The 15,726-nt window shown below is 48.2% G+C and overlaps 1 protein-coding gene and 1 pseudogene across 1 annotated transcript in view; one reads left to right on the top strand and one right to left on the bottom strand.

Moving 5' to 3' along the window:
- Positions 1 to 2,054: 2,054 nt before the first annotated feature.
- UMODL1 (uromodulin like 1) overlaps positions 2,055 to 15,726 on the bottom strand; it is a 75,243-nt gene continuing 61,571 nt past the window's right edge. Inside the window, exons 19-23 of the mRNA XM_070787590.1 lie at positions 10,976 to 11,121; positions 10,258 to 10,494; positions 9,641 to 9,800; positions 7,352 to 7,436; positions 2,055 to 2,244 (exon numbers count right to left, since the gene is read on the bottom strand). Of these exons, the coding sequence (XP_070643691.1) occupies positions 2,063 to 2,244; positions 7,352 to 7,436; positions 9,641 to 9,800; positions 10,258 to 10,494; positions 10,976 to 11,121 (810 nt within the window). The 3' untranslated portion in view covers positions 2,055 to 2,062. The remainder of the gene's footprint in view (positions 2,245 to 7,351; positions 7,437 to 9,640; positions 9,801 to 10,257; positions 10,495 to 10,975; positions 11,122 to 15,726) is intronic.
- On the top strand, positions 11,174 to 12,741 carry LOC109561968 (ubiquitin carboxyl-terminal hydrolase 1 pseudogene; annotated as a pseudogene).

The raw sequence follows: 15,726 nt of genomic DNA, 5'->3' as shown, positions 1-15,726 counted from the left end.
GTGTGATGTCAAATATCTTTGAGAAAGTGAAATATTGTGTATTTAACAGAGGGGCACAAGGATTGGTGGGTGGGTGGTAAGTGATAGATGTCAATAGTGAGCAAAGCCAAGACAGGGGCTTGGAACAGTTGCGGTGGTAACAGGGCTGGGAGCTCTGGATGGTGGCGGTGATTGGGTGATGGCAGAGCTGTACTGGAGCTTGGTTTGAAAATCCCTATGTCTGGGGCTCCCGGCGTCCAGGCTCCTGCATGCTTCTCCACCAGCTCCTCTCGCCCTCCTGCTGCTGCTGCTTGTCTGGGACCCACATGGAGGACGGGCCTCCTGGGGGTAGGCATAGTCTGTGTGTTCTCTCCATTCTGGGGCTCATCGAAGCCTGGATGTAGGACAAAACAGGCTCCCATCAAGGCTTGAGTGATGACTGGAACTTGATCACAGCTACCTGTGTAGGGAAGATCATCTGGGTCAGTCTGTGCCAGGAAAGGCAAGGTTTATGCTGGAAACCCCGGGAGGGTGAGGAGCAGAGAGTTACTGCCAGTGCTGAGGACACGACATCTGTGCTTGCTGAATGGGGCCAGGCTGGGCCCAATAAAAGGGCAGAGACTCCAGGAGGTATTCGAACCTGGGCTCGGCTGAGGGCCAGCCCCCTCTGGTAAGCAGGCAGCTGTGACGGTGCACACACTTGAGCCAGGCGGCCACACCCGGGGGACTCTGTGCCTTTGCACTATTTGTAGACCACCCACCCGGACACAGGGCTCGTCGCCCAGTGGGGCTGTGCCAAGCGTCAACCTCGGGGATGTTTCTTTGATGTTTTCCAAAGAGCAGATTTTTGCAAGAACTTGAGAACTAGTTATAGGTTTCTTCCTTATATACTTGGGAAGACAGAAGTCCCAGGAGCTTAAGAAAAGACCAGGGGCCAATTTTCCCTCCGTGTTTTAATTTTGAGGAGGGGCCAGCCTCCCTGGTCAACTCACCAGATTTCTTTGGAAATTCCCCAGGACAAGTATTGGCCTCCTTGTTGTCATTCTTATTTTATATCTGAAGTAAGAAAATGAAATTTCCTTGTGATTCTATGTGGGGTGGTGATGGGCCTGGGCCCAGTCCTTCCCATGGGGATGTTAGGGCTCCAGGGCCTGGAGTCACAAGGACTCTCAGGTTAGTGGGGGCTGAGACCAGGTGAGATCAGATGAGGACATCACGTTCCCAGTGTCTCCAGGACCAGCTCCTGGAGCAGGGGATAATTTCTCTGGTCACAACGAAGTCAATCAGAAAGAGACGCTACCTCATGGAGAAGTAACCCAGGCTCTGCTGTGTGACTGACCCGGGTGATTGAGCTCTCTGAGCCCACTGTCTTCATTTAAAGAATGAATCCCAGGTCTACCACACTGTAAAACTGAATTGTGCTGAAGGTCTGTTATCTCGAGAGAATGACAGACTAAATGTGGGGATGGAAGAAGGGGACATGGGCTAGCCCCTGCAGAGCATGTCCATGTGACAGTACCCCCAATGAGGACAGTATGGAGCAGGGTCAGTAAATGTAAGGGTCTTCATGACCACGCCTCGAGGGTCCCAAATCAGATGAGAAGGTACCTGGCCAAGGCAGCTGTTGTCTTTAATGTTAGAGGAAAGTTGAGCTGAAGTTGGGCTTCCCAGCTGGCACTAGTGGTAAAGAACCTGCTTGCCAACGCAGAAGACATAAGAGATGTGGGTTTGATCCCTGGGTCAGGAAGATCCCCTGGGGGAGGGCATGGAAACCCACTCAAGTATTCTTGCCTGGAGAATCCCATGGACCGAGGACCCTGGGGGGCTACAGTCCATGGGGTCACAAAAGAGTCAGACATGACAGCGACTGAGCACACACACATGTACCAGGAACAGTGGATAAAGACCAAATATATATTTCTTATTAAAAATCACAGTGTTGCAGGTATGAGACAATAATACCCACAAATCTACCCGCAGCCAAAACCCCTGGATACGCTGTGTGGTCGCCATCAGTGGTGAAGGCGGGACTCGCACGTCAGAGGGTCTCGCTTGGCACCCACCTGTGGGGCAGCCGGGCTCCTTACTCGTGGAACACCTGGTAGCTGAAGTTGTCGGTCCGGGCTTTGAAGTCGTATTTTCCAGTCATTCTCTGGTAGTGCCGGACAAGGAGGGCAGTGGCCCCGGCCACCAAGGCGCAGGCGGTCCCCACGATGAGGACCAGGTAGCCGGCTCCCAGGCCCGGCCCTGCCGCCAGAGGTGACCCTGTGTTGCACAGAAGAAGCCAGTTCTGACTCCATGTTGGAACTGTTTCTTTAACTTGCTTTTCATTGCTTTTGACTATTATTACAATCATACACAATGGTCAGCCTCAGAGGACTCTGTCCCTCTGCATGTCTGAGAGTGCCTTTGCTCAGCTTACAGATAATCGGACCCTACCCACATGCAGAGTACATCATGCGAAATGCCAGGCTGGATGAAGCTCAAGATGGAGTCAAGATTGCCAGGAGAAATATCAATAACCTCAGATATGCAGATGACACCACCCTTATGGCAGAAAGTGAAAAAGAACAAAGAGCCTCTTGATAAAAGTGAAAGAGGGGAGTGAAAAAGCTGGCTTAAAACTCAACATTCACAAAAGGAAGATCATGGCATCTGGTCCCATCACGTCATAGCAAATAGATGGGGAATCAATGGAAACAGTGAGAGACTTTATTTTGGGGGGGGGGCTCCAAAGTCACAGGAGTTGGTGACTGCAGCCATGCAATTAAAAGACACTTGCTTCTTGGAAGAAAAGCTATGACAAACCTAGACAGCATATTAAAAAGCAGAGGCGTTGCTTTGCCCACAAAGGTCTGTCTAGTCAAGGCTATGGTTTTCCTGGTAGTCATGTATGGATGTGAGAGTTGGACTATAAAGAAACCTGAGTGCCGAAGAATTGATGCTTTTCAACTGTGGTGTTGGAGAAGACTCTTGAGAGTCCCTTGGACTGCAAGGAGATCAAACCAGTCAATCCTAAAGGAAATCGACCCGAATATTCATTGGAAGGACTGATGTTGAAACTGAAGCTCCAATGCTTTAGCCACCTGATCTGAAGAACTGACCCACTGGAAAAGACCCTGATGCTGGGAAAGATTACAGGCAGAAGGAGAAGGGGATGACAGAGGATGAAATGGTTAGAATGCATCACTGACTCTATGGACATGAGTTTGAGCAAGCTCCAGGAGTTGGTAATGGACAGGGAAGCCTGGCATGCTGCAGTCCATGGGGTAACAAAGAGTAGGGCATGACTGAGCAACTGAACTGACCCACCTTTGAACAGAAGTGATTAGCACACCCCTTCCAAAGGCTGGCCACTCCCGTGGAGATGTTCTGCAAGACTGCAGACCCTTTCGCTTTACTTCCCCACTGCCCCTCCCTCTCTGTTCTGCCTTTTGAATTTAGTTCCTCCTTGCTTCTTTCTCTCTGACTCTGTAAAGGAACCTGGCACCCAGACCCCTGACAAGATGGTTATTTTGAGGCACAAGCCTGACATCTTCTTGGTCAGTGGGCTGCCTGAATAAAGTCGCTTATCTTAACCCTTTGTCTCTCAGATGTATTGGCCTATCATGCAGCGAACAGAGCGAGCTTGGACTGGGTAACACCTACAGGGGTGAGACGGTGCGGGTGGGAGGTCCACCCACAGCAGCGGGGCCGGGTCCCGGCTGAGCCCCAGCACCGCCCCTAGATGGAGGATTCAGGTTGGAGCCCATGATGGAGCAGGCTCTCCCGTGGCAGCTGCTCAGTGTGCCTGTGAACCCGCAGGCTCCCAGAGGTGCCAGAGCAGGTGCCTCAAGCCCAGGAGAGCACAGCAGAGGGGACAGCTCCTCCTGCTCATCCTCTGGATGGTCACTGGCCAAGAAGAAGAGGCCACGTGGGAGCCACAGGCAGTGCGGGGGGGCAGAGAGCTCAGTGGACTCGTTGCCTGTACCCACATGCAACAAAGCACCGGGGAGCCGGCCTTTCCCAGACTCAGGGGCAAGAAAGCGCATGGGAGTCTGGACCCAAGACTGCTGAAAACAGGGATGCAAATAAATACTCATATATGCAGGTTCACAGCAGCAGAAAGGGGAAACAGACCCGAATCCATCAAAGGCTGAATGAACAAACGTGATCCATCACCCAGAGGAATGGCATTCAGCCATAAAAGGGAGGAGGTTCTGCCACACGTTACGTGGGACACAGATGAGCCTTGAAAACACCCACTGCGCTGAGTGACAGGCACGATTGCCGAGGACCACAAGTAGTCATGTGATCCTGTTTTTAGGGAAACGAGTCAGAGAGCGACCTCATGGTTTCAGGGGTGGGAGTGGGGCTGGGGTTCACTCTCTGTGGGCTTGCAACTGCTTTGGGGGATGCATATGTTTTGGAGCTAGAGAAAGGTAATGGTCGTACCACACTGTGAGCGTGCTAAATTCTACCCAATAGTTTATTTTTAAAGTTAACTTTATATTAGGTAAATTTTATCTCAGTCTTACCACAGGAGCTTATCAGAAAGGTCTGGGTATGAAAGCCTTCCTGGGCCAAAAGGGACACTTGAGACCCCGTTTCCCATTTCTGGGGCTGTGGCCTGAAGTGCCTGCTGCCCTGGGCCCCCAGTCACAGCTCAGGCATGTGCAACAAAGTGGTCAACGATGGCTTAGAAGAGGCTCCCTTCAGACAGCCTGCATGATGGGTCAGCTGGAAACCAGGCAACCCCGTCCTCCAAAGGGAGGGCCACACTGGGATGAGGATACTGGGAATGATTGCTGGAGCACCTGCAACCTTCTAAGGAACCTGAGGCCCCAAGACTCTGGGTCACCAGCTTCCTAACAACTCATTCACAGCTGGCCCTTAAATCCAGCCTCCAGTGGATGGTACCATGGAGATTCCACCCTCCTTCTGTATCTCATGTCAGGGGCCAGCTTGTGACCATAAGGGGGGGACTGTCTCCCTTGAGGATGCTGCAGCAGAAAAGCAGAAGAGGCCCTACATGGTTGGCCCCGTGGAGTCTAGCCGCAGGCCCAGACTGCCAGCTCCAGAGACAAGGGAACCTGTTTGGTTGCTGCCTCTCCAGCTGGGTTTCTGTTCCCTACAGTCAAGTGGTCTTAACCAACTACTGACTCAGAGCTGCTCTGAATGGAGTCCACAGGCCAGTACTATCCACTGGTTATCAGGGTCCAGGAATGGTTACTGTTTCAGGAGAGATGCTTACAAATAGAGAGCAAGCCTGTGTTGCAACGTGACCTGCACCATCAGTGGGAATGTCTCCTTAAACATGACATCCACATGTCAGCCCTGATGGATGAGACACTTAAAAGACATGGGTCCTCCCCCAGAAGCGTAAGCACCCACGCACAGGGCAGTGGTGACATCATGGTGTGACGTACATGACCACTCCTTCTGCAAAGACTGTCACTGCCCCTGTGACGGGGACACATCTCAGTGAGGGATAGTGATGGAGGTGTGCAAAAACCCAGGAGCTGGGAACCTAGAACCCAGGCCTTCCAGAGGCTGAACTCAGCCACCATCTGGGGACCCCCAGGCTTCTCACTTCTGAGCCTCCTCCACAATTGTTCCAGACCCTTCCCACTGGTTCATTTCAGAAGCCTATAGGACATTAACCTCAAACTTTCTCAACTTCTTACACACACACACACACACACACACAAAACTGTAGCGTCTGAGAAATTATGTTCTCTGGAAAAGTAAATGGCCATGGATGATTTCCAAAAATTAAGTGCAAAAAAGTATGATGCTGATAGATGATCTGTTGGCAGCACAGATTCAGGGATTGCCTGGGTGGATTCTTCCTTTAAAAGGCCAGCAAACAGTGTTACATGTTGAAGCACAATCCTCCAAAAAATATGTGTTGGGTCTGAACCTCCAGTGCCTCAGAATGCGATCTTATTCAGAAATATGGTCCTTGCGGATGTCATTAGTTAAGAAGTTATACTGAAGTGGGAGAGGCCCCTAATTCAATGACCAGTGTCCCCATAAGAAGACAGAGGTGCTCAAGAGAAGCCACGAGATGACGGAGGCAGAGGCTGGAGGGAGGTGGCCATAGCCAGGTCACCCAGTAGGACTGGCAGAGGCTGGAAGCCAGGCCTGGAACGGAGGCCCTCGGAGACTTTGGAAGGAGCCAGCCCCACCCATTATGTGATCTTGGATATGTGTCTCCAGATTTCAAGAGTATTTTCTGTTATTTTAACCACTCAGTTTATGATTCTTAGTGAATGTAATTCACATATATGTTCTCTTTCATATTAGAGCCCCAGATCAACCAGCTCTCGGCAATTTAAGACAATGAAGAGGCCAGGAAAAGCACTGTCCCAGGACCCGCACCAGTGGTTGCCCAAGGACCAGTGCGAACGCCAGGGCCTGGAGTCCAGCTTGGGAGACCCTGAGTGGACAGGCCTGGGCCTGGCTGGGGACCTGTGATCTTTTAAATTTCTGAAATGTTCTGGATGAGAACCAGCAGCTGAATATCATTGGCTGAAAGCCTTCCTTCCCAAGCTCTGGTCAGGACTCCTGTCCTGGTTTACACCCTGCCTCCAGAACCCAGAGGTTCTTGAACAAGAAAATAGAGAGACAAAGAAGGCCGTCCGGATTAGGAAGAAACAGAATAAAAAGGGAAAATCAACTAGGATTAGGTTTAGCTGCCAGAAAGAGAAAACCCCAAAATAGCAGTACAAAGAAAACGGCAGTTTCTTTCTTTCTGGCATAAAAATGGGAGGTCAGAGCTCAAGCCTGGCCCCGCAGCTTGGCTCCAGGGTGTCCTGGGGCACCAGTTCCTTCCAGCTCCTGTCCGGATGGTCCTCACGGCCCCAGGTGGTAGCTGGCTGCAGCCACCTCCCCTGAGTGTCAGGCAGCTGGGTGCGTGACATGTGTTTATAAGGAGGGCGTTTGACACTCCCGTTTGCATCTTATTGGGGCTTCCCTGGTAGCTCAGATGGTAAAGCATCTGCCTGCAATGCAGGAGACCTGGGTTCAATCCCTGAGTCGGGAAGATCCCCTGGAGAAGAAAATGGTAACCCACTCCAGTATTCTTGCCTGGAGAATTCCATGGACAGAGGAGATTGGTAGGCTACAGTCCATGGGATCGCAAAGAGTCGGACACGACTGACTGACTTCACTTCACTTCACTTTGCATCTTATTAACCAGAGTTCACTCATGCAGCCACTCGTGCTGTGAAGTTGGCTGGGAACTAAAGTTTTTCCTGGCAGCCACCTGTCCCCTAAAAACTGAGGGTTCTATTACCATTGAAGGAGGGAAGAACAGATATTTGGGGACAGCTAGCAGTTTCTGAATCAATGCCCAGGTTTAGTTGTCTAACCCGAGTCACCTGCTCACCTTCAGACCGAATCAGGGGTCCCCAGGACATCTGGTGCATCACGGATGGCTCGCTGCTTCTCAGTGACCGAAAGTCATCACAGTTCTGTTGTTTTCATAGGAAAAAAGTGTTCACATTAGTTGAAAAATGGTTATGAGAAAGGTACCCACTCTCAGGGATGGTACACTGATTTGCACACGCTCTTTCCTGCTAGAAACATCAAGTCACAAGGGATGTGTTCAATCAGTGGGGAAGGATGTTGGGGAGCCCAGATCACCTGGACCAAAGGACTGTACCAGGCTGGATGCCCAGCTAGATGAGGGGAGTACCAGGCAGCAGGCGGGTCTGAGGAAGTGAGATGTAGCCTCCTGAGCTGTCTCCAGTTACTAGCTCTGGCTTCATCTCAGAGTCACCTTTGTGTTCTTCACAGCCTGCTGCAGACACTTGCTCCTTTTAATGCCTTTGCCTTACAAAAAGTTTCAGTGACATAGAATCTACTTGCTATATACCTGTGACCGAGTGCACTGTGCCCCGCCCCCAAAGATGTTACAGTCCTAACCCCAGTACCAGTGGATGTGACGCTAGGTGGAATTAAAGTCTTTGCAGAGGATCCAGGTAGGATGAGGCCGTTAGGGTGGACCCTAACCCAGTGTGATTGTGTCCTTGTAAACAGGGGCATTTGCACACAGACACAGGCGTGCACAGAGGGAAGATGTGTGAAGACATAGGGAGAAGGTGGCACTGACCAGGCAGAGAGCCGGACCTCAACAGATTCTCCCCACAGCCCCAGGAGGAATAACCTAGCCGACACTTCCATCTTGGACTTCCAGCTTCCAGAGCTGTGCGAGGAGAGATTTCTGCTATTTAAGCCTGTGTTACTTTGTTACAGCAGGGCTTCCCAGGTGGTGTTAATGGTAAAGAACCCTCCTGCCAATGCAACAGATGCAAAAGATGGGGATTCGATCCCTGGATTGGGAGGATCCCCTGGAGGAGGGTATGGCAACCCACTCCAGTATTCTTGCCTGGGAAATCCCATGGACAGAGGAGCCTAGCGGACTAGAGTCCATAGAGTCACAAAGAGTTGGACACAACTGAAGCAACTTCGCACGCACGCATGCACGCACACACTTTGCTACAGCAGCCCTGGGAAGACAATACAACACCTATCCCAAAGGAAGTTGGAAAGAAGTATGTGCAGCCCGTATTAGAGAGAATTTGAGAACTGGCAGCTCCTTACCGAGGCTGTCATGGCCATTAACATCCTTGGTGCTGGAACCTCCCTGGTGGTCCAGTAACTAAGACCATTCCATGCTCCCAGTGCAGGGTGCCGGGGTTTGATCCCTGGTCAGGAAACTAGACCCCACATGCCCCAACTAAGAGTTCACACACCACAGCTAAAGATCCCGTGTGCCACAACCAAGACCCAGCACGGCCAAATAAATAAATAACAAAACACCCTTAGTGCTTCTAAGGGGCCGATGCAGGTCAGGGTCCCTCCACAGGCAAGCACTGGGAGTCCGTGCTCCCTTCCTCCTGTTCCAGAAGATCTTCTGTTTGAGAAAAAGTAACAACAGAACCAAGAGTCGCTGGGTTTCTCCTATGCATTCAGACGATGCCCTGCCGCTGATCACCCTGGAAAACCACCCAACTTCAGTGAGGAGCACAGGAAAAAGTGTTTCCCCCAAAGGAAAGAGAAACAGGCAGTGGCTGACCCAAAGACCAGCAGAGCTCTCCGTGCCATCCTCTGCCACAGGCGACACGTGACAGTCACTGCACCTACTTGTCTGTAGACAAAGAATAATTCTCCAACCCAGGAATGCAAAGCACATCTCAGTTTCAAAGGTCTGAGGAAATGAGAATGTAAAGTTATTCATAATCCCAGCATAAATGCTGAACGGGAAAGAATAAAAAAGATTAAACAGCGTAATGGCTAGGATTCAGTAGCGTTCCGTCAACTTGCTAAAAAGAATTCCAAATTAAAACATTTTTACACCTAAATATGTGTTCGATCACCTTGAAGAGAGGCACTACAGCACTATGAGAAGGAAGGTCTGATGTGACAGCCAGTGGAAGGGTATGGCCCCAGGAAGGGCTCCAGTGAATCACCCAGCAACATGGGTCTTCCACCCAAGGCTGTCCACCATCAAGACCTCATTGCATGCCTTTTAAAAGCCAGTTCTGTGGGGCCCAGAACCTCCTCCATGAAGTCGGGTCCCAGAGCTGCCCAAACCCCGGGCTTCTGATCCTGGAGCCTCCCTCCTCATAGCATAGAGCGTGAGTCCAGAGGTTTAGAATAGCGTTACACTTACTATTTTGCATGTGGCTCCAGGGGATTCCATGCAGATGCGGAGTTTGCAGTGCAAATAGACTATGGAGTTGTTGATGAAGGAAAAGATTTTCAGCTTAAACCGGGCCTTGTTGGAATTGCCGTTCTCGATCACGTTCGTGTGTGTATTGGGGATGGGGCAGCTGGGAAGAGAGAAGGTGACTCATTAGTTCTAAACTGGCCCTCCTGTCCTTGTTGCCAGATGAATTTCCTTACACGGCACCTGAGTGCAGCTGGAGCATGCCCACAAGTCTCCAAGTAGGCAAGGATGGCTAGGTCTCCAGTTCCCAACAGGACGGTATCCTGAGGGCACTGCCTAAACCCATGTCTGCATCCACGTGTATCTGGGAATTCTCTTGGGAGTCCTTTTGACTGCAAGGAGATCAAACCAGTCAACCCTAAAGGAAATCAACCCTGAATATTCATTGAAAGGACTGATGCTGAAGCTGAAGTTGCAATATTCCAGAAGACAGTGAAGGGCAGAGGAGCCTGGTGTGCTGCAGTTCATGGGGTTGCAGAGAGTCAGACATGGCTGAGCAACAACAGCAAAATCAGACTGCACAGCAGGGGGCAGGTGCCCAGTGGCCCCCGAGCCCTCACCTGTTGTTAATGAAACCAAACATGACCGGGTCCCTGGCGTCGCTGGACGGCGTGGCCCAGCACTCGGTCAGGACCACCTTCAGGTTGCTTTTCTGCTTATAGAGCCCTACTTCGATCTTGACGTCATCGCTGGCAGACACGCTGTAATTCTGAGGAATCGGAGAGTCTCCAATAAATAACTGCATTTCAGTGATGAAACTTCCAGCGCCGTGGAGGTCCTCGATGATAGTGTAAACCCTGCAAGACAGAGTGTTTGCAGAGGTCTGCTTCTTTGACCCACTTGTTCCCATTCCTCCCCAGAATGCAACTCCAAAGAAGGGCGGAAATAAAAGACCATCCAGTGAGAACAAGCAGAGGAAGGCTATTTTTTCCCCCAAGCTGGCTGGAGCTGGGGCCAGCCCCGGTGACTAGAGCTTGGTGGAGACCTGAAGGCAGGCAGAGGAGGGATGAGTTTCACAGGGGAAAGGGGAGCTCAGGTGTGCCCGATGGCATCCTATGTGATGGGCTGGGGGAGCAGACCTGACTATCTCTGGTTGGTTCAAACTGGAAAGGGGGACAAATCTAGGGAAACTGGCAGTCAAGTCCTGGCCAGTATCCGTGTGTACGTTCAGTCTCTCAGAAGGGTCTTCAAGTGACTGAAACCCTAAAGAAACCCTCAGATGAAGGCGCTGGGAACAGTATGAGCCCCTTTGAGTAGGGGAGAGACCTCTGCACTCACCCCCACTCGGGCGTGTAGCCGGATGAGGTCAAGAGGTCATTCTGGAAGGCGCAGTGGATGGGGCTCTCAATCTTCATGTGGTGGATGATGCCCTCTGGGGACACGTCGTTCCTCAGCGTGGTCCTCACCACCGTAGTGGTCATGTTCTGAGAACGAACAGGAAGTGAGTGAGTTCCCGGGCCCCAGTCAGCCACCAACATGGCTGCCGATCACGGCTCTGGGTGCAGGGGCTGTTTAAAGTTTATCCCCTCCAAGTGTGAAAACGCTGACAACTTTTCCCCCAGTATAAACTGCAAAAGAGAACTTAACATTGGGACACCTGATTTAGCCTATTTCCTGTGCTCCTTTTCTGCATTAAAAGAGAGCCAGAGACAAACTAGATCAGATACCCCAAACAACAGATCAGGCTGCTGCCCAAATAATCCTCAAGGGCATTTCTGAAAATGAGAGTACAGAGCCCTTACTGAAGAAATCGAGTTAAAATAAATCGGTTAAAGTCCGTGACTCAGAAAACTGCATTGTAATTTTGCAGAGAATAACACAGAACCAAAGATCCAGAGGGCAACCTAAAGAAAATGAATGTGATCTGGAAGAGGACTGGGGGATGTGAGGTGATAATGCAGTTCACGCCTGAGGACACGAGTCCCCAGGGAACATTGTGATGCCCATTAGTATTAACGAGGTTAAGCCCATAAGCAGAAGTGCAGAGCAAATCGGTTTCATGCTAGAGAAATGACCCCAAGGTCACCTGGTATTAAGGACTGGCTGCTCAGAATGTGAATGTTTAGCAGAAAAAAAAAAAGAGATTTTCAGGCAGTTGTGTACCAACCAGTACAAGGAGATGGGCTTGCCAATATCAAAGAGAGTTCTGAAATTTTTCCAGAGTCAAAAGTAGAGATGAAAACCCTGAGATGGGCAGTTTCATCATTTGATTCAGTGGAGAGCACTGTTGGAGGAGATAAGAATTTCTGTGAAATTCCAAAGTCTTTTGTTTGACAAAATGCCTGAAGAATTTCTGTGAAAGCCAAAGTCTTTTGTTTGACAAAATGCCTGAAGTTGTAATTACCTGTTTGAGTTGCTTTACTTGCCAGTGGCTTGGAGGTTGACTGTCATGGTAGTGGCCTCCCCAAGATGAATACCCCTTATTGACACCTTCACAAGTATCACTAGAGGGACAGAGCCCAGGACCAACCGAGAACAGCCTGGGTGACCTGTGGTTGTAAGGCTTATTGTGCACCATGGCCAGCAGTGGGCCTTGTTCTGCTTCTGTTAAAGTCACCAACCTTAACAGTTTAGAACTAGACAACGGAAATTTTGTGTGAAGAGGAAACAAGAGGCGTGGCTGAAAATTATGCCAATGAAGAAGCTGGAATTAGAGTTGGTGGAAATACACAGCCAAGTAAAGTAAATGTTATTGGACTGCTTGAAGGACGACAGAGCAAAGCAGAGTATGAGCCATATGACAAATGGCCTAATCCTGATAAGGTTGCCAGTAGAGCATTTGCTGAAAATAGAGATTCTGAGATTACCGATACTAATGTGACCTGTGCCTCTACCTGACAAGAAACCCAATGGACAATTAAGCCTTGACTTGAGTGGGTCTGAAAACAAAACTTCATCTGCAGGACAAAGCTTAGAGGAGTAGGAAGGGAATTGTCTGCTCTCTGATGATCAGAAAGTTCCTGAATAGAAGGACATTTTGAATTATGTTTCCTTCTACAGCTACTGCATCTACTCCTTATTTGCTGTTTTATAATAAATTATAGAATGAGTATGTTTTACTTGTGTGCATATTAAACAGACCGGACAATCTGGTAAAGTTGTTTACATCAAAGAATCTTCAGCTCTTTAACATCACACTCAAAGCTGAAAGCATTTCCTCTAAGATCAGGAGCAAAACAAGAATGCTCACCACTTTTATTCAACATACTATTAAAGTCCTAGTCACAGCAATTAGACAAGGAAAAAATACAAGGAATCCAAATTAGAAAGAAAGTAAAACTGTCACTCTTTGCAGATGACATGATGCTATACATAGAAAATCCTAAAGTGAAAGTCACTCATGCCTGACTCTTTGTGACCCCATGGACTATGCAGTCCATGGAATTCTCCAGGCCAGAATACTGGAGTGGGTAGACTTTCCCTTCTCAAGGGGATCTTCCCAACCCAGGGATCAAACCTAGGTCTCCCACATTGCAGGCAGATTCTTTACCAGCTGAGCCACAAAGGAAGTTCAAGAATACTGGAGTGGGTAGAATAGCATTTCTCCAGGAGATCTTCCCAACCCAGGAATTGAACCAGGGTTGCCTGCATTGCAGGCGAATTCTTTACCAACTGAGCTATCAGGGAAGCCCCCAAATCCTAAAGACATCACCAAAAAAAAAAAAAAAAAAAAACCCTCATCAATGAAATCAGTAAAGTTGCAGAAACATAATTAATATATAGAAATCTGCTGCATTTCTGTACACTAACAGGAGCTATCAAACTAACTAATAAGCTACCAGAAAGAGAAAACAATCTCATTTACAATTACATCAAAAAATAAAATTAAAAACCTAAGAATAAATTTAAATAGGGAGGTAAAATACTTGTACTCAGAAAACTGTAAGACACTGATAAAAGCAACTGGAGCCAACACAAACAGATGGACAGATATACCGTGTGCATGGACCGGAAGAATTAATATTGTTAAAATGACCATTCTACCAGGGCAATCTACAGATTCAAGGCAATCCTTATCCAAGTAACCAAGGGCCTTTTTCACAGAACTAGAACAAAAAATTCTAAAATTTGTATGGAAACATAAAGACCCCAAGCAACCAAAACAATCTTTAGAGAGAAGAACAAAACTGGAAGTATCATACTTCCTGACTTTAGACTATACTACAAAGCTACAGTAATTAAAACAGCATAGTAGTGGCACCTAAACTGACACATAGATCTACGGAACAGAGTGGAGAGCCCAGGAGTTAACCCACACTAACTTGGGAAATTAATCTATGAGAATATACAATGAGGATAAGTCAACTTTTCCAAAAAATGGTTTTGGGAAAACTAGACATGCCAAAGAATCAAACTGGTTTACTCTCATGCCATGCAAAAAAAAAAAAAAAGTTCAAAATGGATACAGACTTAAATGTTAAACCTGAAACCATAAAACTTGTGGAAGAAAACATAGGCAGTATGCTCTGTGAAATTGGTCTTATTAGTATTTTTTGATATGTCTTCTCAGGAAATGGAAACAAAAGCAACAGTAAACAAATGGGACTACATAAACTAAAAACTTACATAATGAATGACATTATCAACAAAACAAGGCAACCTACTGAATGGGAAAAGATATTTGCAAACGATATATGGTGGCTCAGTTGGCAAAGAATCCACCCGCAATGCAGGAGACTCAGGTTCAATTCCTGGGTCAGGAAGATCCCCTGGAGAAGGAAATGGCAACCCATTCCAGTATTCTTCCCTGGAAAATCCCATGGACAGAGGAATCTGGTGGCCTGCAGTCCATGGGATTGCAAGAATCAGACACAACTTAGCAACTAACCCACCACATATCTGATGGGGTTAATATCTAAGACATACAAAGAACTCATACAACTCAACATCAAAAAAAACAAACCCAATTTAAAAATGGACACAGGATCTGAATAACCCTAAAAGATGATGCTATCAAAATGTTACACTCAATATGTCAGCAAATCTGGAAGACCCAGTAGTGGCCAGAGGACTAGAAAATGTCAGTCCTCATCCCAATTCCCAAGAAGGGTAGTACTAAAGAATGCGCTGAGCATTAGACAATTGCATTCATCTCCCATGCTAGTAAGGTTGTGCCTAAGAACTTGCATGCTAGTCTTTAGCATTATGCGAATCAAGTACTTTGAGTGAGTGAGTGAAGTCGCTCAGTCGTGTCCAACTCTTTGCAACCCCATGGACTGTAGCCTACCAGGCTCCTCAGTCCATGGAATTCTCCAGGCAAGAGGGTTGCCATTTCCTTCTCCAGGGGATCTTCCCAACTCAGGGATTGAACCCAGGTCTCCTGCATTGTAGGCAGACACTTTACCATCTGAGCTACCAGGGAAGTACTTTAAGATGTACAAAATGAGTTTTTTAAAAGGCAGAGGAACAAGAGATTGAATAGCCAACTTTTGCTGGATCATAGAGAAAGCAAGGGAATCCCAGAAAAACATCTACCTCTGTTTCATCAACTACACTAAAGCCTTTGACTTTGTGGATCATAACAAACTGTGGGAAGCTCTTAAAGAGATGGAAATACCATACCATCTTAGCTGTCTCCTGAGGAACCTGTATATGGGTCAAAAAGCAACAGTTAGAACCCTGTATGAAACAACTGACTGGTTCAGGATTGAGAAAGGAGTACCACAGGGCTGTCTGTTGTCGCCCTGTTTATTTAATCTATATGCTGAGCACATTATGAGAAATGCTGGGCTGGATGAGTTATAAGCTGGAATCAAGATAGGTGGGAGAAACATCAACAACCTCAGATATGCAGATGATACCACTTCAACGGCAGAAAGCAAAGAGGAACTAAAGAACCTCTTGATGAAGGTAAAAGAGGAGAGTGAAAAAGCTGGCCTAAAATTAAATATTAAAAAAAAACTAAGATCATGGCATCCAGCCCCATCCCATCACTTCATGGCAAATAGAAGGGGAAAGGGTGGAAGCCGTGACAGATTTCCTCTTCTTGGGCTCTAAAATCACTGCAGAGGAGTGATTGCAGCCATGAA

Source organism: Bos indicus, chromosome 1, assembly GCF_029378745.1.
Source record: "Bos indicus isolate NIAB-ARS_2022 breed Sahiwal x Tharparkar chromosome 1, NIAB-ARS_B.indTharparkar_mat_pri_1.0, whole genome shotgun sequence".
In the NCBI taxonomy this organism is placed as follows: Eukaryota; Metazoa; Chordata; class Mammalia; order Artiodactyla; family Bovidae; genus Bos; species Bos indicus.
This window is presented reverse-complemented; position numbering and strand designations above follow the sequence as displayed.